At 43.3% G+C, this 23,334-nt stretch overlaps 3 protein-coding genes across 8 annotated transcripts in view; 2 read left to right on the top strand and 1 right to left on the bottom strand.

Moving 5' to 3' along the window:
* The window catches only part of INTS4 (integrator complex subunit 4), a 32,902-nt gene extending 25,864 nt beyond the window's left edge, over nucleotides 1–7,038 (top strand). The window contains exons 19-23 of one of the 2 annotated variants that reach the window (XM_057377709.1): nucleotides 161–220; nucleotides 1,831–1,990; nucleotides 2,301–2,444; nucleotides 3,123–3,243; nucleotides 5,500–7,038. In XM_057377709.1, the coding sequence (XP_057233692.1) occupies nucleotides 161–220; nucleotides 1,831–1,990; nucleotides 2,301–2,444; nucleotides 3,123–3,243; nucleotides 5,500–5,693 (679 nt within the window). In that variant the 3' untranslated portion in view covers nucleotides 5,694–7,038. Of the gene's footprint in view, nucleotides 1–160; nucleotides 221–1,830; nucleotides 1,991–2,300; nucleotides 2,445–3,122 lie in introns of both variants that reach the window. The other variant, XM_057377708.1, reaches the window with a different exon arrangement.
* A 351-nt stretch (nucleotides 7,039–7,389) lies between these two features.
* Nucleotides 7,390–21,546, bottom strand: AAMDC (adipogenesis associated Mth938 domain containing). 5 transcript variants are annotated; one of them, XM_057377713.1, is made up of 4 exons: nucleotides 21,460–21,546; nucleotides 17,373–17,523; nucleotides 13,549–13,644; nucleotides 7,390–12,877 (listed from the first exon to the last, which is right to left on the bottom strand). In XM_057377713.1, the coding sequence occupies exons 2-4, from the start codon at nucleotides 17,502–17,504 to the stop codon at nucleotides 12,737–12,739; spliced, it is 369 nt and encodes a 122-aa protein (XP_057233696.1). In that variant the 5' UTR covers nucleotides 17,505–17,523; nucleotides 21,460–21,546; the 3' UTR covers nucleotides 7,390–12,736. The 5 variants fall into 5 exon arrangements, with proteins under 5 accessions (XP_057233696.1, XP_057233693.1, XP_057233697.1 ...); XM_057377710.1 differs by lacking the exon at nucleotides 21,460–21,546 and adding an exon at nucleotides 20,889–20,950; XM_057377714.1 differs by lacking the exon at nucleotides 21,460–21,546 and adding an exon at nucleotides 20,879–20,928.
* RSF1 (remodeling and spacing factor 1) overlaps nucleotides 21,085–23,334 on the top strand; it is a 63,138-nt gene continuing 60,888 nt past the window's right edge. The window contains exon 1 of the mRNA XM_057377707.1: nucleotides 21,085–21,442. Within this exon, the coding sequence (XP_057233690.1) occupies nucleotides 21,244–21,442 (199 nt within the window). The 5' untranslated portion in view covers nucleotides 21,085–21,243. The remainder of the gene's footprint in view (nucleotides 21,443–23,334) is intronic.

The raw sequence follows: 23,334 nt of genomic DNA on the forward strand, positions 1-23,334 counted from the left end.
GGGGGATAAATAATGGATAATTATCTATATCTATTAAAAATCTCTAAGATAATTTAATTTTTAGGAGGTTTAATGGGATCCAAACMACTTAAATGCTTATAACCATAAAGCCATTTTTCTTCCTTTAAAAGTAAACCAAGGAATTTTATTTTCATTGCAGAGTGGAACCCCTTTTTGGGATGTGTGAAAAATTCCTCCAAGAAGTGGATTCCTTTCAGAGGTGACAAACTCCATTGCTTCTTCTCTTTATATTASAAAGTCCCACCACTGTTGTCATCAGGGGATATTCACTTTGTTTTTTGTCTCTTAACATCTCCCTTCCCTGCTGTCCTACATTGRGAACCGTCATGGGATAATAATAAAGCAAGAACAACCTTTGTAGTTCAAGTCCTTAACATCGGGATGTTATGCTGGTACTTCAGAAACATGTGCTCTGAATTAATTTTTTATAGAATAGCTGATTTTTTTTCTTATATTTATAAGGGTTTATCTACTTTGAGTGGTTGCTATTTTGATAAATACTTAAATTTTTTTTGTTATTCTGTCTCTTGGAGTCCTGATAGCAATTTGACCTTTCAAAGATTAATAAAAAAAACAGATCATCCTTGATGTACTTGACATGTAGCAAAAAGATAAGAATTCTGTGCTATCTTTCCTGGCCCTGTCTACTGCTTTTGTCACCTCTTATTAGTCACCTTTTCTTTCAGGGACAGTAGATTTATTAAGTGTCCATTTGCATGGTTACATTGATTCTAGTGAAAGGTGTCCCTGCCCATGGCAGGGGTTTGGMACTTGGGGATCTTTCAGGTCCCTTCCAACCCAAAACATCCTATRGTTCTGCTTMTATGAAATAGTGATGAGTTCTGCTAATCTTGAGACTCAGTGCTGGGAAAAGATAYACAGGAAACAACAGTTCTATTCTCCAGCTCTAATTGGGCATTAGAGTTGGGCAGATTTGGTCCTCTTTTCTTATCAGTCAACCAGCCACAACTGCCAAGCATATGGAATACAAATAAATAGGGATTTAATCAGAACTAGAATACCTGTAACTCTGRACTAGCTATCCAATTCCCTGCTGAGTCATAAAATCGTAGAGTCAGAGAATCTTAGAATGGTTTAGGTTGGAAGGGATGTTAAGGACCATCTTGTTCCAACTCCCCTGYTAGACCAGAGCTCTGACCAACCTGGGCTTAAACACTTCCAGAGATGGGGCACCCACAGCTTCTCTGGGCAACCTGTGCTACTACCTCACCATCCTCACAGTGAAGAATACTCCTAATATCTCATCTATCTTTCCTCTTATAGTTTAAAACCATTCTCCCTTGCCCTATCATCATGTGCCTGTGTAAAAAGTTGCTTTCCCTCTTCTATACAAGCCCCCTGTAAGTACTGAAAATTTGCAGTGAGGTCTCCCTGGAGCCTTCTTTGGGCTAACAACCTCAATTCTCTCAGCCTGTCTTCATAACAGAGGTACTCCAGCCCTCTGAGCAACTTCAAGGCTTCTTCTATCCTTCTTACACTGAGAATTCCAGAACTGGGCACAATTCTCCAGGTCGAGGTCTCATGAGGGTAAAAAAKAGGGGGAGAAACCTCTCCCTTGACCTTCTGCCCACACCACGAAGCCCTTGATGGTGTCAGTTTGAGCACAAAGCACAAGGTCCCAACACAAGTAGCCAGAGTCATCTCTTATGTGTGAGACRCATCAGAGGAGGAATGAATGTATCTAATTCATTATAACTAAATATAWGGATGAAGTAGCTTGACTGAAAATAACAATACTGTGGAAAAAGTWGAAAACAGTATTTGATTTTTAATTTATTCTTGGCACAGATGTTTCATCTCTGAGCTCCCACATATGCAAGGCAGTTTTGTAGATAAATTGCTGGACTTAATGCCCAGACTTGTGACATCCAAGCCTTCAGAAGTGGTCAAGATTCTTCAGACAACGCTACGGCAAAGTACCTTCCTCCACCTYCCTCTCCCAGACCAGGTGGGTTTAACAAAAAATTAAAATGCAATATCCTTGTGGACTGTCTTGGTATCCATCTAATTCCAAATATACCATTAAGCTTTTGGAATTCAGGGTTATGATCAGACACAAATGTTATTTCTTCTTTGTCTTCTCGCATCCTCAGGACTACTGCCAAAAACATGGAAAATTTTGTCATTCCTGGCAGTATAAAAGAAATAAATCCAAAGTTTATGCTCATYTCTGTTAAGAATAATAGTAATTACAGGTTGTTTTTTCTTTCTTCTTTCCCCCATATCCTGATTTTTGCCAATCACTTTGCCCTTAACAGCTCCATAGAGCCACTGCAAATATCATTGAGCCTACAGGTGAATCTGATAATCCCCTGAGGTTTACATCAGGGTTGGTTGTGGCACTGGATGTTGATGCAACTCTGGAACATGTGCAGGATCCCCAAGGAACTGTTAAAGTTCAGGTATGAAGTCTTTGACATAAATTCAAACAAGATTGTTTCTTGGGGGGAGTTTCTTTAAGGATGTCAATACTTCTAGATTGCAAATAATTATACACYTCATTAGTAACAATGCTGGATTTTGTGTTTTGCACACACATTCAGAAACTGGTTTGTCTCTAGTGTGCTGAGTTGACTTGGGTGCAGTTCTGAGAGTTTGCCTTGAGCATTTGGATGTCATTCTGTGACTYCACGTGTACTGTGCACACCAGTAATGCTGGTGAGCTTCCAGCTGGTCTAGTGGGGGAAGAAGGAGCAAAAGAAGCTGTTCTGAATGGCACAAAAATACGCAGGCTCTTGGCTCTCTGTATTTCCAACTTTTCTTCCTGCTGCTGAATGACTAATTTTAAATGCAGCTGAGGAGRTAGGATTGCTATGATCCAAGTAAAATACACACATCACTGCTAACAAAGAAACAAGGACCTCAGTTACAATACAGAGAAAGAAGCTGATATCAGTGTGGGCTTTTTTTTCTACTTGTGCTGTGGCTGTTATATCCGGGGCAGCTGAACTCCTGGCTCTAAGCCAGAGCCCAGCTTCTTGCCTTCCCAATTCAAAWACACTCAGCTAATGTACTGTGCAGATCTCCAGTCCAGTTGTCACTCAGTTATTTCCCTTTTTTTTTTTTTTGTTCCCCTCTAGGTGTTGTATCCAGATGGACAAGCACAGCTAATCCATCCTAAACCAGCTGACTTCCGAAATCCTGGCCCTGGAAGGCACAGGCTGATAACTCAGGTTTACCTCTCACACACAGCCTGGACAGGTAACATGAATGATACGAGTTAAYGGGGTTGTGTGACAGCACTTTTATTAGACACAAATTACATGCCCCCAGTCTAGGGGGGTTTGAGGATCCTGGAGTCTCCAGCTGTGGTTGGTGCTGCCCTTGGTGTCTCTCAGGACTTTGAGCAGTTACAGCTCCCTGTTTACCAGGGCACTGCTGCTCTGTAAGGGATTAGAGGGGCTGCTGTTTTAGGAGAGCCCCGGGAGCCCTCGCCTGAGAGACGTGCAAAGTGAGGTCACCCTCTCGTGTGCAGAGCAAAGTCAGCTGTAGGARCCAGGTCTGCATCCTCAGGTAAAGGCAAGGGGGCACAGTAAACTGACATGTTTGAGCATGGCAGAGAACCTTTGAAACTGTGCAGTAYAGCAGTATAGTTTCACTGCTGATTCAACTTTCACCCTTTAAATGCCMTAAAAACCCACCTTTAGCTCTGATGATGATATGACTCCAACACTCACCTTCAGTCTCAGCTGATGTTCACACTTTCCCATGGAAGTAATTGGTTTGCAGACTTCAAACAACAAAAGCAGAGTGTATTTCATGCACAGCTCCCTTTGTCCTGTTTTATATTAATCCATACTTTTTCATTCAAATGTAGCGAGTTCCTCTGAGAGGGTCTTTTTCTGAGCAATTTTTCATTGGATTTGGTGGATTTTTATTTTTTTGTAACCAACAGAATTTTGTTTATTGCCATGTTCCTTCACATACTCCTTTATTTATATAGTACTTCCATGGTGTACCCACTCATTCTGCTGTCTTTGTTTTGTTTTGGAGAAGAAAACATGGTACCGTTTCTAGGACTGGAAGTAKCTGGGTGTAAGGGTTGATGCTGTACTTCACCAGAAGGGGCTGAATGAAGTCCTTGTTTCTACTTTTGCAGCATTCACTGGAAGGACATTTTAAGCATGGCCCTAAGGGATTCTGTTCCGGTGTCTCCTCTAGGCATTATTTTAATTATGAACTTCAACATTGGCACTTAGGCATATAAAACAGGGGGAAGACACTGAGCTGGGAGGGGCTCAGGAAACAGAGTCTGAATGCAGAGTGGAAAAATTGCCTTAATTCAAGACAATGAAACCTGTTAAAGGCCAGTAGAAAGAGTGTGCTTGGGAAGGAGAATGCCCMAGTGCAAAGCATGAATTAACTGCCAGGTGTAGAGCAGAAGTGAAAGAGGTTTGCAAGTAAGAGCTGGTGGAGTGACGAAAAGATGAACTCAGGGCTGAATCATGGAGTAACTGTGCAAAAGGATTAATTCTTGTGTACTGTCTGGTGCTGATGAGGTCTCAGCTGGAGACCCRCTGCAGTTCTGAGCATGGTGTCCCRAAGTCCTGTGGGTTTCAGGTTTCATTTAGGTTTTGTTAWTGTGGTCCTGTTGTTGGTTATCCCTGGTATACAGTTAAGCCCCACACACCACCTGGTGCTCACTCCCAGTGGGACAGGGAAGAGAATCAGAAGGGCAATGTGAGAAAACTCATGGGTATTACACTGTGCAGGAATAGTTACACTATTTTGGTCACAGATCCAAAACAAGGCATCATGTGACTACTATGAAGGAAAATTAACCTCATCCCAGAYCAGTACAGTCCATAAAGAAAACCTAAACAAATCTGATTTTCAGTCTAGAAATGAGAATTTTGTTGGGGATGTAAGTCCAGAGTAATAGTATGTATACTGAAACCCACAGTTTTGACCACTGTGAGAAAAGTGGAATCTTCCTATGGGCGGTAGTAGGAATCTTGCTCTGCCCATTTGCTGAGTTGGTGAAAGAGAGGAAGAGGCTGTCTGGTGTGTGAAAACTTCCAACAAGAGAGTCTTCAAATAATCTCCTGTGCCTCAAGTCTTACCAGATGTCATCTGCATTGATCCTGACATAAACACAGTGAGCAGGGCCTGCTAGTTCTGTGGGGGTTTTAATGGTTTTTACTAATTCATTGGAGTTACTTTTGAACAGTTATTTTTGAAAGTTGCAAGTTGTAAGGGTTTTTTTTAAGTGTAAGGTAAGATTTTATAAGTGATGACAAAGAGAGAAGGGGATKAACCTAGAGCAATACTTTGTTCTCCTGTGCTGAATGTAATGCCAAAGGTTTGTTTTCAAATACTGGACTAGATTCTGGTCAGCCCAGAACAGCTCGGTACTTACCCATCCTACATGAGATTAAAATTCATCAATTTGATCCATTGATTGTTCCCTGTGCAATGACAATCACGTTTGGATTGTTCTGTGTTTTTTCTCTGCAGAGCCRTGTCAGATTGAAGTGCGATTGCTGCTGGCTTACAATTCTAAYAGGAGCAAAGCATCTACCAGAATTCCTAAATCTACCTGGAGTGAGAGCTTGGAGGCTCTCCCGCCCTCTGAAAATGGCATAGAGGGGACCATCCCCTTCAGCAAACCTGTCAAGGTGTATATAATGCCCAAACCTGCCAGGCGGTGAAGRCTGGTGCTGAAATAAACCTGTTTATGGGGTTTGTTGGGTTACATGTAAACAAGATGCTGTGTCCAAGGTAGCAAACCAAGCCAAAACCGCCTTATACGTGCATAAAGGGAGCCAGATGTCAAAATGGCTGTTGAAGAACAGTTGGTCTCCTAAGCAGCAGGCAAATACTGGAGTTACTCAGCTAGTTAGGAGTGGTTTCAAAGAAATGCAGGTTTTTCTATATTGACTCAACAGAAACAGGACAGTTCTCAATCAGCATTCCAGTAGTAATTTCACTGGGCTGTACCTTAAGGTTTTTTCTATCAAAAGTCTCTCTCCAAGGCCTCTAGATTTTCTGCTATGTATTTACTATGTAAATGCATGGGTACATAAATCAATGTTATTTTTACAGTACTCTGAAGTGAAGCTGAGGAGTTCAGTGTTTTGTGGGGGGTCATTGGTTTGTTTCTGGTTTGGGGCTTTTTTTGGTGTTAATGTCTAAAGCTTTATTTGTGCACTGGTACTTAATTTCTTAACAAAGAAATATCCTAAACGGTGCTATTGTTCTTGCATGGGAAKAGCACCTCAAAGGGAAATTGCCAAACGCTGTTTTACATCCTCTACAGCTGTACTGAAGCTGGTCCAGCACTGAGGGGAGGGCACAGGTTGTTCCTGGTGCAGGGGCAGGAGGAGCCTGTATGTGCAGGAGGCAGAACTCAGTCAGCAGGACATGGAGTTTAACCGAGCTCCGGCAACAAAGCAGTTTGTCTCCTGTTGCACCTTTGTACAGCTTGAGGGACAATGTGATTAAGTACCAGTTGGAATACTCCTGACCACATCCCACTAAGTTTTACAGGATCTGTTTCTGTGTGGTGATCCTGGCCTGAACCAGTCTTAGTGGGATGTGAAAATCTATGTTTTCAATTCAGCAGCACTTTTGGCACTCAAAGTCTGTCCTGTCAGTCAAAGTAGACAAAAACACTCTGTTCAGCAGCAGTTGGGCAGCTTGTCAGTGTTCCCCTCTGGAGGTGAGCTGGGAGTACAGAGGGACAAGAATTTAGTTAAAACAAGATCCATCTGGCATTCCTGTCAGAATATGTCTGAGCATCTCTTCTGTGTGCCAGAAGACTGAGCAGACTGAGGAACCTCCTAAGATTTGTAGCAATCCTTTGGTAGGATTTTTTACGATGACCTAATGTGTGAAACATTCTAGTGCAGCAGCCAAATGTTACCTGTGTTCATGAATCAGTCGGGGTTTTTTTCTTTTTTAAAGAAGATGTATTTTTAGCAAGTAAACAAATCAGTGAAGATACTTTCCAGTTGTATTTAGTGTAAATAACCCCTTACATGATTTCCTACAATAAAATTGGAAAACTCATGCTATTCTGTTTCATCTTTACTGTATGAGTGAACATGAATGCCTGCCTAGTCCTTGGCTAATAGGATTACTGCATGTTTTTTCTGATTTAAATTTTTTATCACTGGTAAGTTGTGGCCCAAAGCCTTATAACCATAACACTTTGCTGCTACTTTAGGTATTCTTGAATTAAGTACACTTTCGTAGTGCTTCTGCTCTTACAAACTGGGTTTTTGTGTTTCACCTTTAGGGCACTGCTTTGAAAATCTCCTGCCCATCTGACAGCTGAGTTATCATCTGACTTGTCTTTGGCATCCTTAGCTCAGTTCCCAGCAGACGGGGTTGATGTATCTCTCATTAGGAAGCAGTGTCTGGGCAGATACTTGACAAGTTGAGTGAGCTCATTACAGACTTTTTCTTCTTCCTCTCATTTTTGTACTTCACCAGTATTTCTTGCAGTTTGTCATCTCACTACCAAGTTTCTAATTTAAATGGTATCCATAGGCTCCAGACCACAATGGATGCTGTGGTAGGTACAGCAGATATTTTCAATACCAACATTTTGGCATGTTTCCCTCTTTTTCTAAGTATTGGATCAAGTTTCTACTATTTTGTTCCTCTCATGCTGTCCTTGAGCTCATTCCATATAACATACCAGGCAAAGAGTGAGTGCCTTCTGTGTTGCCACTGAGAATCAAATACTGCAGGGCTGTGGAAAAGTTCTTCCATCTGTAATTTCAAGATGCCTAAAACAAGCTGAAAATGCAATGCTATGAGCATTTCCAGTCTCTAATGAGGGCATGCCACAGTTGGCTTCTCTTCTGTAAATTTTTCTCTGATTCCTGGTTTGTATCACAGAATAAATCACAGCTTCTTCTTCTTCAGTTTCACGTGTGCAAGCAGATTCATCATCTAATCTAAACCTTCCCTCTTTCAGGTTAAAGCCATTCTCCCTTAACCTATTACCCCATGGCCTTGTCAAAAGTCCCCTCCAGCTTTCTTGTAGCCCCTTCAGGTTCTGGAAAGAGCTCTCAGGTTTCCCTAGACCCTTCTCTCCTCCAGGCTGAACAACTCCAACTCTCAGCCTGTTTCCATTGCAGAGGTGCTCCAGCCCTTTCAGCAATTTCATGGCCTCCTCTGGATTTACTCCACATGTCAACATCCTTATGTTGGGGGCTGCAGAACTGGATGCAGCACTTCAGGTGGGGTCTCACCAGAGTGGAGTAGAGGGGGAGAATCCCCTCCCTTGACCTGCAGCTGTGTCTTTTCTGGTCTGCCAGTGCACATTGTCGGGTCCTGTTGAGCTGCTCACCCACTAACACCTCCACAGTGTTAGTAAGTGCCCTCTTAGGGCTGCTCTCAATCCATTCTCCACCCAGCCTGTATTTGTGTTTGGGACTGGCCATTTCACACCATGTTCCAACACATGGAGAATAGGAAAGGAAATTTGTATAAAAACCAAGGGTTATTGTAGTTGTTGAAATCCAGATGTTGACTTTTTCTTTCCATTCCCAGGTTTGAGACATTTAGGTTTTTCTGCTCTCAAAAATACCAGAGTTCATGCTCTTTGTGTTGTCTCAGAGGAATACATGCCATTCACCCGTTGTCCTTTAATTCCGGATAATTGTTGGGTTTCTGCATTGCAATAGCCTATAAGATGATTGATCTCAGAATGAAAAGCAAAACAAAGGGCTCTAGTCATGCACAAAGATAATTTGCATCTTTCATCTCTGTTGAAGGGGGAACAGAGCACTTCAGATGACAGACACCCAAGTACGGGGAGATTCTGTTCTCTCTGATGGTTCCAAGTGTAGGAACAGCATGCCAGTASAGCTGCAGTCACAGGCAGATTGAGCAGTCTACAAAGGAAGGGCAAATAATTTTCTAGAAACCAACAATGTTCAAACCCCCTTCACCTCTGCATTGTACCTCCTAGGTAGACAGAAGGAAGAGGGAAAAGAATCTGGCTGAGCAAGGAAAATGCTGACCTCACATGAAAGGGGGGTAGCTTAGTGGTTTGAAAATGTGTTGTCCTATTTAACATGCTGGATTTAATTTACATATGGCATCTGTGTGTGTGGGAAACCCAGCTTTGAATGCTTTTAATGGGAAATTCATATTCTGATTGCTGAAGTATTTGAAATTCATTAGGCAAATCTGGAAGTAAATAATGCAACTATTGAGTCAAGAGCTTGTAAAATAATGCATAAGTGTATGGGGAACAAATTTGAAGCTTATGAGACATTAACTCAGACCTGGTGCGGCTTTCACCTATCTTATTTTAAAAAGTACAAAAGAATGGAAATGGGCAGGGACATTTACTGCAGAAGTACAAAGCAAGTTCTTGCGAAGGTGATAACAACACGGCATGAATTTACATTAGGACTGTATGACATCAGTGAATCATTTAGGTTAGAAAAGACCTGAAAKTGCATGAGTCCAACCCTAAACTCAGCACTACCCCAGCCACCACTAAGCCATGGCCCCAGGTGACACACCTTTTGAACACTGCCAGGGATGGCGACTCCACCACTCCCCTGGGCAGTYGGTTCCAATGCCTGACAATACTTTTGGGGAAGTCTTCCYAATACCCAATCTAAACATCCTCTGGTACAACTTGAGGCTGTTTCCTCTTGTCCTGTCACTTGTTACTGACCCCGCACTGGATACACCCTTCCTTCAGGGAATTGTAGAGGGTGATGAAGTTCCTCCTGAGCCTCCTTCAGGCTAAACACCCCCAGCTCCCTCAGGCCGCTCCTCATCAGACTTGCACTCTTTACCATACTGTTCAGGTCATCATCTTGGGTTCAAGCTCGGAGAGTTGCATTTTCTCTGGAATCCTGTCTTGCTTGTCTGAGTTATAATCACTTTTTTAATCTTATTTCACTGGCATCTTCCATTTTATTCTTAGTAACAGGCACCAGGAATGCAGAAAAAGCTGTCTTTTTACTTTACAGTTTGCTAATGGGATATCAGTGGGACTTCAGAATAGGAAGTTTGAAGGCTTGTGGTTGCCAGGCTTTGCACAAATGCTGCCCAACRTCCCTTAGAAGTGCTGGTCGTGTTGCATTTGGTGTCTGTGAGCCTTTTATGGCCTGTTTCTCCTGGCTGCCAGCTCGCACATGCTGCTTCACAAAGATAAGGGCTGGGACTGACCCACTCGGTGGCAGAGCAGCTGGGGTGGAATCTTCCTGGCTCCCAGCCCAGCCGCAGCTCAGCTTTAATTYCAGCGTCAGGGTGGGAGTTCACTGCCTACTGGGAGATCCTTTTCCTGGTGGGAGGCAGAACAGTGGTGTATGTGAGAAATCCTGCCCTATAAAAGTGCATTCCCATGATTTRGGCAATGTGCCCATAATTTTAACAAATTATTTATGGCTCTAGCTGAAAGCAGCAATTTAACAAAGATACCAGTTTGAGCTCTGCTGGAATTTTTTGATGAATCAATCCCAGCTGCTTCTACCATCCAGCAAAGCAATTTCAGGCACCAAGAAGGAAATCAGTGACTGGAGCAGCCCAAGTGGAACAGATGCTGTTGTGGGAACTGACAGCGCTGACTCAGGAAGCTGTGATGAGAGCAGCTAGAGAAGACATGGATGGAAGAGACTTCAGCAGATCATCTCCTTGTTGACACCAAAATTTTGTACTGGTGGTGGTGAAATTTAGAAGCTTGCCTTTAAGAAAAGAAATCCATTCCTTTGCACACTGCAGCTCCCTGTTTTGGAAGTGGAATCTTCTGCATCCTACCACTTGCCAAATGGAGGGAAGGATTAAGAGGCTGCAGCACAAAGCTGGGTAGGATACACCTCTAAAAGTCACCTGGCAATGCAAAACAGGCTCTGGCCTTTTGGGAGGACAAATCGTGTAGCAACAGCGGTGTGAGAAGTCCACAGTATTTGTCTCAAATGCAGAACCTGGGCTGTGCAGTTTGGGTGAATGTGGCATCACCATTAATGTGCCACATTAACATGAAAATATGTAAAAAAAAACCCAAGTAAAAAACAGACCTGGAGGAGATAGATAAGGTGTTTGCTCAACTTCTAACAGTGTAATGAACATTTCCATTTTTTAAGTACTGCAGTATCCTCTCAGCCGAAGCATTACAAAGCCTTTTCCTATTAGAGGCTGCGCTAAGGCCCAAAAGGCCATAAAATAACACAAATACATGACCAGGATCAAGAGAGTCAAACCATCTTCACTATCAGATAACAACATTTAGTGCAAAAAGTCTCCACACTCTGTGGGCTGGTAGGAACTCGTTCTGCTGGAATTCCCTTGGGATCACCACACTCGCACCTTCTCCTTCACACCAGGCAACTTATTCAGAAAAATGTCACAGCAGCTACTAGGAGCATTATACCAGCTGAATATCAGAGAAYACAGAYACAGCTGAAAAGGTAGTTTCTGCTGGTTATATGAGATTTTGCCTCAAATGTAGCTATACTAACAGAAAGCATTGCTGTAATTAGGAGATTGCAAGATAAAACTTTGCTTTTACACCACATTGTATTTTATCAGATAAAAGGTTCTAAATGATTACTAAAGCAAACAGACAGAAAAAGAACGTAGTATTGTGTGTGCCTTGGGAAAGTCATCATGCTCTCCTATCAATCTAAGCCTCTCTACTACTGCTTGTTTAGCTCCAACTGCCTCAGGGCTTTTCCAGCCTCATCTTGGTACTTTCATTAATACACACAGAATTATTATGCACAGAACAAGAAATAGTGAGCCTTGTGGGAAAAAAAATCTACAGTAGGTAACTTGCAACTGGCAATATTGATAGAAACCCACCAAGAACAGCAGCCAAGAGAACTTTTAAAATCTTTAGTGTAACAATAGGTTGGCTCATTTAAATCAGCAGATTATGATTGGTAACAATTCTCACATGCTTCCCCACCTTGCCAGCAGTAYCTTGCTAGCAGCAATTTAGACTGATTTCCTAAAGAACAATGTTTTATGCTGCAAACTCAAATTTTGTAGCATACTGTTCTGATGATTTTAAGCATGTAGGAACTTCTGAATAGATATGTATTAGACAACTTAATCCTCAAAAATGCCAATTAATAAGAACATTCTTTAAGGTCCAGGTTTTGTGTTTGTACCCTGTTGGTATTTTTTCCCCATTTCCAGGTTAAATGAAAAATTTAAAAGTGCTACATTATGTGATGTTAATAAATTGGCAAATACCTTGACTGAAATCACCTGCAGGAGGTAAACTTGCATGTTCTGAGATGGTTTTTAAATTATTTGATTTTTAACTTATTTATCCAGTGGTGGTAATTTGCTTCTTCACTCTTGTTTCATATCTACTGTTTGGTTGTGCTYATCAGCTATTTTATGGCTGCCTTTCAAGAGCCAATAATGTAATTTTGGGCCATTTTCTAGTAAAAGTACTCAAAACTTAATCTCCTGATTTAGTCAACAGGTGAAAAGTTAAATAAAAAGAGTATGGACAGCCTTCAGAGGAAAATTAGATCAATCTCAACAATACACGGAAATTATTCTGTAATTAAACAATTTAATTACATTAACAGCCCCCCTTTTGAGAGCTTTCGATTTGTTTAAATCCTGAACTAATAAACCATCCTTGCATGTTAAGACTGTCAGCACACAAATGCTTTGGCACTTTCATACTCTGCTGAGTGCAATTTAATGCAGGCGTGTCCGTGATTTGGCTGCGGGCCGGGAAGGTGGAAGGAGCYGCGCTTCAGCAGGTGGAATGGAAAACCCCGCCCACTTTGACTCCCTGAGCAGCCAGGGCATTGTACTCTGCCACAGCCTTCTCCGTTTGCAGCACCAGCACGTCAATCCCGTTCTTCTTCAGGTAGTCCACAGTGGACTGTGGAACCTTGGAAGAGAAAAGGAAATCAGAAAAGCAAGTATCTGATTGTTTTACCCTTAAACTTTAACACTTGTAGAAAGGCACGTACTGATGCCATTTGTTAAGCACATCTTAAGTAACTGCCAGTAGCCAAAATGTTAATGCTCAGATAGTTCTAAAATTGACKTTTTTCTCTTCAATAAAACTACTGTTATACACACAGCTCCCACATCTCCTTAGCACACTTTAAGATGCAGTCTTCTCTTACAAAAACAAATAGAACTGGAGCAAAAGGAATTTAMTCTAAAGAAGGTGTCATTCATCCCACCAGAAAGCTAAAGATTTGCTTTATATTAGTGACAAAAATGCCTAATTATCAAAGTATTTACAGCAGGCTACAGAGCCAGTTATAACCTATTGCAAGAGGAGGGGACTAATGACATTCTAAAAAATTCTTGTTTCAGTTGCTCCTATACCAGAACATAAACCTGTTTACTGCTTGACATTGACAGTAATACACAGGAGCTCAAATGATGTTTCTTTCAGGAGCTGAGGGACCCCTGACAGGAGGTTCATTCACACTGATCCTCAATTTTTTTCCTCTCAGTGAAGCATCATCGATTTAATTTTTCCCCCTCATCAGAGGGAGAGGGAAAACAAACMAATCTCTTTATGCTTGCTACAGAACAAAAACCTACCTGCAAAGCCTCACTCATGCCACGACCAATCACCAGAGTTTTAACACCCTTCTGGACGACTTCTTCAAGGTCAGCTGGCTGCACTCCTGGAGAATGCTAAGTGTCAGGGAACAGGGAAGGAAAATAATGATATGTGTAGGGACAGCATCACCCAGGATAGCTCTGTCTATATGTCCTGAACACAGAGCAGCAGGGTAAATTAGCCGTACCAAAATGTAACACAACCCTCTTCTGCACATATACACGTAGATARCATTAAAAACTGAAAAAGCTACTTCATATGCAGATGAAGGATGATAGTAAATTGATTGATGGGAAGATTATAATTCCTTTTTGAACAGTCAAAACCAAAAATATGCATTACACATTCCTAAAACATTTATGTCTAACTACTGGCATTTTATAAATGCTAACAGCTAAATTAATGAATTGCAACATACTGCTGTTTGATTTCAAGTTAACAAAATCTCCTTGTAAGAGAGAAAGGTTATTGCAAGCCAAAGTTTATTTACTTTAAATACAAACAGCTCCTCAAATAATTAAAATGATTAAACAGTTTTCTTGTTTGCTTTGCAAATCTCACCAAAGAGGACTGAAATGTATTGGGGAGCTTCATTTCAGTTAACAGTTTCCATTTCTGCACTATTATTTATTTTGAGAAAGGAATATTTGAAACCAAACTTCTCAGAGAAAGAAGGAACTTTTACAGTACATTAACAGAGGTTTTAAAGAAGTACACCCATTTACTGCTTTTAACACATAAATGCATAAATACACCTGTAATGCTAATATAAAATGTTATTATGTTACACTAATTCTCCTCCTGGATTTAGTTTCTGTGTATCTCCACATGGTCAAGAGTAAGATACTAAGCAACCTGTGGCTAGAATTTAGCCCCTCTTTGGTGTGCATTTTTATTTTTAAAGCTTAAATACTATTTCTCTCTTTTTTTTAGTAGAATTCTGAAGGTCGCAAGTTTTCTAGAGTTCTGAGATGAGTTTTTCACTTAAAGTAGATGGAGCAAGTAAGACTTTTCAAGCTGAAACAAACCCTTGAACTCCTAAAGTTGCAGGTGAAAAAAGCCTTCCATGGTAGAATGCCATTTTTAAGGAATGAATTAAATTTATTCCACAAGAAAGCCTTTAGCATGGCTGGTGTCTGAAATTTCAGTAACAGAGATGATGCACCTTTACGGGTCTCCAAGTCCACAGAATCACAGAAGAYCTCAARCTGGAAGGGATCCATAAGAATCACTCACAGGACTACCTTAAACTAAACCACAYGACTTAAGAGCATCATCCAGATGCTCCTTGAATTCTGACAAGCTTGCTCTGTGACCACTTCCCTGGGGAGCCTGTTCCAGAGCCCAACCACCCTCTCAGCRAAGAGCCTTTTCCTAGCAGCCCATCTGGATGTCCCCTGATGCAGCCTGACTGCATTTCTATGGGTCCTACTGCTGGTCATCAGAGAGGAGATCAGAACCTTCCCTGCACTGTCCTGCCTCTGGAAAGTGTAGACTGCAATGTGTTCACCCCTCAGCCTCCTCTTCTCCAAGATGACCAAGCCAAGTGACCTCAGCTGCTCCTCATAAGCCTTGCCCTCAAGACCTTTCACAATCTTTGTCACCCTCCTCGGAACACAGTCTAACAGTCCTCCTTGTATTGAGGTGCCCAAAACTGAACAGAACTCGAGGTGGGACTGCTCCAATGCAGAGCRGAGTGGGACAAGMACCTCCYTTGGCTGTGCTGTGCTCCACACTCTCCAGGACATGTCTGGGCCTTTGGGCTGCCAGAGCCAATGGCTGTGTTCCCCTTAGTCCATTTACATTCCATATCCACACCTGGAATGCAGAGGTCACTTCAACAGGCAGTTTTCTTAGACCAAGTCACTCWAAGTACATGTTTATAGCAGCATAGGCAATGCTTTTCCTTTTGTTTTTTTTTTTTTTTTAAGTAGACTTAAAACTTAGACAACAAGAAGTGGTATGTTTTACTGCAATTACAATAATTAGAATGCTAGAGAGGGCTTGCTGTCATGTGTGAAGCACTCCTGAGACATTAAAGGTATGGAACAAAAGGATTTTCTTTGGTTACACAAAACACATTGATGCTAGTAATAAACTAGTGTTACTGAAGAAAACATGTAATATGATGAAATAACTATTTTATTGCTGATTTGACAGCAGATTTTGTTGTCTGTTTTGTTCTCTGTCCTTCATTTCAGCATACCTACTTCTTTTTTTCTGCCATTAGCAGATGGCAGTGAAATGCAGCCAGCCAGGGAGAGAGACTGCCATTCATTCCCAAGGGTTAAGGCCACAATAACGATTAGTGCTTAGTTACAGAACCTTGCAGGGCCAGTTATACAATTTTCCTGATGAAAGAATGCTCCACTAGACAGCAGTGTGATAGCAGTGAAGGAAAGAAAGCAATTTATTTCCAACTAGAGTGTAGGACATGACCAGCACTGCTTGTTTTCCACACTTCAGTTCCAGCTACCTCCAGGAAAAACAGCTCAAAGAAAGTAGGCAAACTTTCTTTGTAGTAAAGTAAGTAGTAGTAAAGTAGACAAAAGTAGCCCATTGTAAAAAAATGGGCAGAAAATGCACCTGTTGAATTCTATTGTTTCTAGTGCTCCCCAGATTAACTTTTTTACAGTTCTTCTCAAGACTGAAGATGCAGTGCAGAAAAAACTTTTTATGATTAGACCATAAATTAAATACMATTTAAAAGGTTACATACACAGCTACCTTGCTCTCTGCAAGGTGCAGATACATTTGCATGACAGCACCATCTTTCTCTTGGTGTTACATAGTCTGYATAAACTGAGCTCTGACAAGTTAAAAAAGTTCTGTTTCCCCAAAAATTACAGGTGAAACTGCAAACCCAATGKTTCTGCACTTCAGTTGTGTTAAAATGAATTCAACAGAGCTGCATCCTCTGCATGGATACAGCTTCAGGTGCTGGGCCTGGTCAATACATCKTTATTTTTTGCTATAATTTTTGCTTTAAATGCATGGAACTTCCTTTTCCTAGCCAGTTACGTATCTCTGTGGAAGCCCTAATATGGGGAGAGTTATCAGCATGAAGTTCCTAATGCAGTATATGCCATACTGCTTCTAAATCTGGAACATCGATACTGCTCCATGWATTTTCATACAATTCTGATTGCATTTACAGATAAAGTTTAAAAATTAAGGACAAACACTGAGCATGTGGCTACCAAGGGATACTGTGATTAGCCAGTCTATGAGCTTTTCATGGAGAAACTCGTGCATGAGACACTGTATCTGCATATTTTTCCTCTGAAATAAGTACAAGGGACCCYCAAGGAAAAGGATATAAACGAAACCACATGCATTGTTGTCTTCCAAACATGCAAGGTCAGTTACTGTCTATTTTTTTTTTTTTTTTTTTATTTTTTTTTTATTTCTCATAATTTCTCTTCCTATCTCACTCAAGATATCTTTTGTTTAGACAGTCTGAATAGAGGTTGTTACTGGCATYTTATGACAACTGCACTCTTGACCAGAGGAAGAATGTTGTTTGAGAGCTCTAGTGCGTGTGAGAGTTGTCTGGTCAGGGTGGCTGTCAGAAYTCATGGCAACAGTTGCTACATCCTGTTACTTGTAGGATGTTGTACGACTGTGGCCCTCTGACCTCTCCACAGTCACCTTCAAAACATACACTCAGTTCTTCCCAGGAAAATCTAATGGCTAGATGAAAGAGGCAGCTCACTGAGTTTCTGGCTGGAACTTTAACAATGTTCTCTGGGCCATTCTCAGAGCCCTGTTTTAAATGCAGGGTAGTAAACAGCAAACTTACATTAGTCCCAGTTTCTCGCCAATCCCATGTTCTGCTTCCTCCTGGCCATACTTTGCAGTCCTTATATGTTGTAGAGCAGCCTTTCACCTTCATGTGACCCCATGAAAGGGAAGCAATTTCAGGGGAAGACATCACAAAGTTGAATCGAAGTCTGGAAAAAAGGATATTTAATACTTAACATCAGGCCAACATATGCAGCACATTAATAAAAATGGAAAATTCTGTCCTCGCCCCAAGGAGCTAGGAAGGAAATGCTATTACAGACTTTATCCACGTGATTTTGTGACAACAGACTTGAACTGAGGATCAGTAGATTTGTTGAATTACCAGTCCTCTTGGGGATTTYGTGCAGGATTTTGGGCAAATCATTTTACGTGCTAAATCTGTTCAAGTATTGGATGTTCAATTTTTAAAACTATCAACAGGGATCAGGTCCCAGAATATCCTCTCACATCTGGGTTTTAATCTTCTCCCTAAAATGCACAATGAAGATAATAATTTCCTAAAAATCAGAAAACTGCACTATTTCTTTGGTCACTCCATTAAATGAGGTTAAAAAGAAATGCCAAACAAACCCAACAGTAAAGCCATGGACCAAACAATGTCACTGTTATATTTCTATGGCAAACAAGACTTTCAGAGATGTAAAAGGGTCCAGCCTTTCCCCAGACACTGTTGCCAGAGGCCAAGTTTCCCASAACAGTTATATATTCAAATAAGAACTTATCTAATTGTTTGACCTCCATCTTCATTGTTTCAGCTTAAACCCTTTATTTCTAATCCTTTCTGTTGTGGACAAATAGAATAGCTAAATCTTTGTCTTTTCCACCCTTTTTTTTTTTTTTTTTTTTTNTTTTTTTTTCTTTCATTTAGAGTAAATAAATTTTTCTTCAGTCATGTTTTCTAAGTCTCTGCTTATTTTCTCCTTTTTTCCTTGGCAGCCAGCCACTTCTACACACATCTTCCTTTGATGTCTGTTGCCTAGAACTTGACAGAGCCTTATCAGTGTCTCTGTAGTCCAACTGCTTTTTGGTGTGTGCCACAGTGATGTTGAGATCTGCTTCCACAATCACTGCTGGGCACCAGCAGGGCAGGMACTCTGCCTCACAAGGCTTCGTGTCAGCTCACCACAGAAGCTTTCCCCTCCTCACAGTCCTTCATGGTACTGCAGTCTGATTGCTGAAGCTAGAAGTGGATGAAAAGAGAGGAATCACAGGGTGATGCTACCCTGGAAATGCTTTGGACTAGCAGGGCAGTCCACTGACACCTCTCCATGCCAGAGTCATCTTTCTGCGCTTCCAATTCACATGGTCTGAAATCCACATTTTGAAGAAAGCTTGTTGTTTCTCCAGTAAAAAGAGGTCCAGGTCCACCTCTGCCTAATTCAGAAAATCTCTGAGGCAGATCCTTCCAGATACACAGATTCCCATCCTTTACTTTTTAATTGTTTACTTTCACCAGGAATCAAATCGTTTAAATTCATCACATTAACCCTGGTGACATAGATTAAAGGCACTGTCCTTGCAAAAGAGAAATCTTTGGATGACCAGGCTTCCAGTCCTCCTGGAAGCCTTCCTTCCTGTCTTGCACGTGCTACAAAAGATGCAGCATTGCCAAACAGGACGTGCTCTCCTTGTATGGCCAGAAGTGGATCTCAGTACCCTGCCTAAAACATTGCATGAAGGGAAAAATGCATTACTTTGGATTCAGCAGGACTGAGTTTGCCAGAGGTGCTTCTCACAAAGGATAGCAATTCTTTCCCTTCTTTCTCCTGTGTGAAGTTAATGGCACATGTGTCCTGCCAAATAGGAAGCCAGGCAAGCAGCTAGAGGGGACTGAAATTTGTTTGGATTCTTATATYCTAGATCCTCTCATTGCACATCTATGATGCAATGGATTTAAATAAAGATTATATCTGAAGAAATAACCAGCAGTAATCCCAACAGATTGGAATCAAAGAGTAAATGCTGAATAAAGCATCCAGAACCTGGCTCTGAAGAATGCAAGTAATTTTTGCCTGTTCTCCTTTTCAGAAGAAATGGTAGAATCAGACCTGAAGGTTAAGCAGAGGTGAAAGAACAATAAAATKATCAGGAATATCACCTTCCCCAATCCAAGTAGTATCACAAGGCTGAAACGGTGCAATCAAAGAGGCACAAACTGCAAATGGGAGAGCAAGGATTCCATGTGATCTTTTTCAAACAGCACAAAAGTAAGTAAATAGCAGAAATGAACCCACAAAACTTACAAGGCATAAATGAAAATCTAAAACTATTTTGTATAATATTGCTAGAGATTATCAATAACATCAGGCCATTTGAATAAATAAGAGTATTTTAGACTAAGAATGAACTCATTGACAGAAACTTTGGGCATCCTTTGATGTAGGGTGTGGTCCAATCACTGAGGAGTAGGAAAATAGTTCTTGAACAAATTATTTTTTAAATTATTCACTGTGAAAAATGTTAAGTATCAAAATATACAGTAACATGATAAAAGGAGACCTTGAATTAAATTACTTGCAAGTACAACCTAAAATAGCAATTTTTGTAAACTGCAGTAGTACAAACACAAAGAGACAAGGAGCAGAAATGGCTCAGGACTCTATAAGAAAAGTCATGAGAGTTTAAACACATCAGAAATTAAGGAGGCAGAACTTAAAAGGAGGCAAAATGCAAGTTTATGCCAGRAGACTATACTGAAAGAGAGAAATGAAATGGTGTCTAAGGATAGCAAAAGACAAAAGCAGCAGAGAAGAAAGCGGAAGAAAGCTGAGATTGAATTGCAGTCAAGCAAGCTACTGGATTTTAAGACTTTCAGCACACCTTTCTTCTGTGGAGGTAACCGGCACCAAATGGAATARAAGAGGTTAATGAGCGCAGTGCACCAGATAGTATTTTATTGAGACACTGCAGAAGGACGTGTCGTAAAATCCAAGGGGCAACCTGAGACCGAGRAGGATAAAAGTGAAAGAGTAAATCGGTGTACGTGAAGTTTGGGCAAACTGTAAGGTGTCAGAAGACAATGTGGTTCTCCAGCGCTGGGTTAGGAGGTGGGCGACTTCCCATTCCAGGGGATACAGCAGCCAGAGGCAGGTCAGGATTAAAACCTGACAGGAGCAAGGCAAATAGAAAGGACGGGAAAAGTTTAGTTCAACTGCTTAGGGAGGGGGAAAGTGTTAAGTTCACGAAGGAGGAAAACACAGTTGGGGAATTCGGCAATCCTATTTCGCTGGGGAGCCTTATAGGGACAGTTAATCTGGGAGGTCACGAGAGTCTAGTAGTAAGACAAGAGAGAGAACAATATTTTGTGAATACTACGGAGAGAAGCAAGGACAGAGAACACAGAGAAGCACCGCGAGGGCGCGGAGGAAGGTAGCAGGGAAGGGAAAGTGCAGTTCAGGACTCCATGAAACACGGCCTGGCGTGACAGGGCACAAGAACCAGAACCGCCGCCGGCCCGGCCGCTCCCGCCCGCTCCCCTCAGGCCGAGGGTCCCTCAGGCACCCGCACTCACCGCCCCGCGAGCGCGACCCCACGGCCCCGCCGGGCCCCGCCTCCGCCAGCCCCGCGGGGAGGGGGCGGGGTCACAWCTGCCAYCGCTCATTGGCYGGAGCTCCCGCCGGCCCCGCCCCCTGCCCATTTCGATTGGTCAGTCCGTGGGTCTGTCCCCACCCCTGCCCCGCCTTGTTTTCATTCCCCCTCGCCGCGCGCGGCGGAGGGGAGCCGGCTCGCGCCGCTCTGGCCGCCGCCCCCTGCCCTCCCCTGCCTTCCCCGTACCCCCGGTGCATTGTGGGATAGTGGCGGCCCGGCCCGGCAGCGCCCCCTCCTCCCTCCCCCTCCCCAGCTCCTTCTCCATCCCCAGGTCCAAGATGGCGGCGGCGGCGGCTCCTCCGGCCCCATCCCCGCCGCCCCCTGCCCCGGCAGGSCCGCGCTGCCCGGGCTCCTGGCCCAACTTCGCCGTTGTCTGCTCCTTCCTCGAGCGCTACGGGGCCCTGCTGGACCTGCCCGAGCTGCCCTTCCCCGAGCTGGAGCGCGTCCTGCAACCGCCGCAGGAGCCCGGAGACCAGGGTGAGCGACTCCGATACCTCCCCTCGCCCGCTCCGGGGCGGCCGGCTGAGGGGGGCCCGGGGGCCGGAGGGGGGCCGGGGCTGTCCCCCCCCGCCTCCTCCCGGCCCCGGGGGTGGAGCGCGCCGAGGGAGAGGAGGGGCCTGGGATTCCCGGGGGGAGGGGAGCCCTCTCTCCCTGCTTTTTTTTTTTTGGGGGGGGTTTTTTTTTTTTTTTTTTTTTTAGCTATTTGTGCGTGTATGTAGGGGGGAGAGCTGCGTCCCTTCGCGGCGAGCACCAGGAGAAGGTGGGGGACTTCCCCCTCCCCTCTCCTCCCTCCGAGTCCCGCCTGTGACCCCCCTCCGTCCCTACCTTCCCCCCCTCCCCCTTGTTTCCCTGGGTTCGTTCCCGAGCTCTATGCGGGTGGGACTCCTTACAGAAAGGAAGGATAAACCGAAATAACTATTTTCGCTTGGCTGTGGCAGCCGGGCTCTCTTCTACCTCCTCCCTTCCCCATAGCTTGTGGGGCGCTTCATAGCCTCCCCCCCCCCATATCTCTATCCACTTTTACATTTCCCCCGCAGCAAGAAGGGGACACACACACACACACACATACACATACAAACACACGGGGATGTCCTGATACCGCGTCGTCCCGTCCCCCCCGTCTGCCCCTTTCCTCTCGGTGCATGAGGGACGAGGAAGGGGGGGGCACGGAGAAGCCTTGAGCCCCCTCCCGGCTGCCTGTTGTGGGCCGTCTCCTCCCCACAAACACAGACAGCCATTGTGTGCCACCTCCATCCCTCTCTTCTCTCCCCTCCTCCCCCCCATCCCTTCTTCCAGTTGCGGGGGGCGGACAAGCTGTGGCYGCTCGCTGCTGCTCCCCCGCCGCCACCTGAGACGTGCGAGGTGGAGGGATGGGCTATGCACTCCGCTGTTTGCTTTCGAGCTGTTCTTCCTCTCTTCTCCCTCTCCAGTAGCAGGTTCGCTTGCCAGACCCTCTAATCCCAGCTGCCCGCGATGGATGCGGGAGGGCCTGGGCCAAAGGAGCAGCCTGGGGAAGGAGGGCTGTGTGGAGGCGGCCGCAGGAATACAGAGGGGAGGGAGCTTGTTGCTCTTGATCTCTTGTCTCTGTTATTCGTTTGGTTGTTGCCTCTGCACTCTTGCCACATAGGGAGCCCGTGCAGCTCACGGCGCATGCTCGGCAAGGCCCCTTGGAAACTTCCTGCTGCTGGAGAAGCCCGGCTCAGGGCTGCTTTTGGTCCGGCAGCCCCTGCATTTTCCCCAAAACGCGCTCGCTCTCGCCTCCTTCCCCACCAAGCCCACKCTGTCCGCGGAGGGGAAAGGGGTGTTATGATTAAATCGGCGTGTAGGTGTTTCCTCATATTAAGGAAGTTGCATTTTGCTGACAACAGGTGAATTCACAACAACCCCTGCTGAAATAGAATGTAATAAGATGAGTGTGTTTTCTACTCATGTTGTCTGTCAATATGAAATAGACAGCTGAAATCTACAAACTTCTTGAAACAGGGTTAATTTCGTGGAAAATAGATATTAAATTCCCCACTACTCCTATACCTCTTACGTTATATTAAAGGACTTATGAGAAAAAACATTGTTTTGTTAAAGTGTTGCAAAACTTATTAAAAGCACCAACAYATTCAAAAGTTTGAATTTTTAGTGAAAATAGTAATTTTAAGGTGATGTCTGCCAAGAAAATTGATGCTTTTATTGTGTGGCACGAAATGAGTGGATGTGTGAGAGTAATTTAGTTGTTTGAACTGCAGAATAAATTAAACTGAAAGGGTGAGATAGTGGCCTATGTTTTAAGAATATACATTTTATTAAAAAAAMCCCAAGCACCATAATTCCTGATGACTTTTAATTGCCTGATGGGGGTTGTCAAGAGGGTAGTG

The sequence above is a fragment of the Malurus melanocephalus genome, unplaced genomic scaffold (genome assembly GCF_030028575.1).
Source record: "Malurus melanocephalus ecotype Western Australia unplaced genomic scaffold, MMel_1.1 scaffold_322, whole genome shotgun sequence".
Classification (NCBI taxonomy): Eukaryota; Metazoa; Chordata; class Aves; order Passeriformes; family Maluridae; genus Malurus; species Malurus melanocephalus.